Genomic DNA, 1,336 nt, shown 5'->3' on the forward strand with positions numbered 1-1,336 from the left:
GTTTCTGGTGTTGCAACAAAAGCTGCTGGATCCTTCCTTTCTTGTCCTGAGTTATTCCCTGCTCCAGTGTTTGGAATGCAACCCATGTAGCTTTCGTCATATCTATTGTAGTAATGAGTTGCTGAATGCCCATATTTACCACAGACTTGACATGTTGGTTTAGAATTTTCGCCTCCACTTCTGCCTAGACCACGACCATTATAGTTGCCTCTGTTACTAGCTGTGAAGCCTCTTCCACCATAGTTTTGATTCGAGTTGTGTCCTCTGCCACGACCATTGTTGATGCTGCCTTGATTCTGTTTATGAGGCTAAATGGGCAGATGGTGGAGTAGAGCTTGAAGACCCTTGTGTTTTTACATATCCAATTCCTCCAAGCCTCTCAAGTTTGCTGTCTAAACTTAGGAGGGTTTCCTGAAGTTCCTGCCATGTTAGTGGTGTGAGATTGTTTTTAGCTTCAATCAATGCAACAATTGTGATGTATTCGACATCAAGTCCACTAAGAACATTTGACACTAGATGTGATTCAGGGTAAGGATCCCCAGCCAAAGCTAACTGATCTGACCATGATCTCTTCTGTCTGAGATAATCAGCCATTGTAGTTGACCCCTTTCGTGTGGTTTGAAGCATAGTTCTGAGATCATCCATCTTTGCCTGTGAATGAGCTCCATAAAGATTCTCAAGCGATGTCCATAGTGATCTTGCTGAAGTGCATCCCATGACTTCAGTAGCTATGGCCTTTGTCATTGAGCCATAGAGCCATTCCATGAGCAGTTGATCACAAACAACCCATTGCTCATAGTCTGGGTTTGTTCGAACACCAAAACCAGGTTGGCCATCTCCTGTTGCAACTCTTGCTGGAGCATTCCTCATACCATTTATGAAGCCATCTAACCTGTGGCCTCTGATGATTGTGGAAACCATAGTTTTCCACAAGACATAGTTATTACGATCAAGTTTTAATGCAAAGGGCTGGGATAGAGTGTTACCGAATGGTGCACTTGTGAAACCACTAGATCCATTTTGAAACCCAGAAAAGTGAGGTCCATTAAGGTCTAGTGGGGAGCTGGTTTGATGCAAATCTTGTCTACCATTTGTTCCCTAATTTCCAGCATTAGCTGGTACCTGCTGCTCCCTTTGTACAGCTCCAGAAGTAGGTAAGGTTTTTGAATAGTGACTGGTCGGACATGACTGCGTGAGCAATTTGAGGCTCTGAAACCAAGTAAAGATGGTGACCTTTTTACTAGAAAGGTGAAAACTCAGCTCAAAGAATGTTGAGGTACTATTACTCATTAAATAGCCAATATTCTGAATACAGAGTATGAAGGACACTTGTCAC

At 43.0% G+C, this 1,336-nt stretch overlaps 1 protein-coding gene across 1 annotated transcript; it reads right to left on the reverse strand.

Moving 5' to 3' along the window:
* Positions 1-300: 300 nt before the first annotated feature.
* On the reverse strand, positions 301-921 carry LOC115696770 (uncharacterized). The gene has a single exon (XM_030623654.1). It carries the CDS (start codon positions 919-921, stop codon positions 301-303), a length of 621 nt encoding a protein of 206 aa, XP_030479514.1.
* Positions 922-1,336: the final 415 nt, after the last annotated feature.

Source organism: Cannabis sativa, chromosome 7 (genome assembly GCF_029168945.1).
Source record: "Cannabis sativa cultivar Pink pepper isolate KNU-18-1 chromosome 7, ASM2916894v1, whole genome shotgun sequence".
Taxonomy (NCBI): Eukaryota; Viridiplantae; Streptophyta; class Magnoliopsida; order Rosales; family Cannabaceae; genus Cannabis; species Cannabis sativa.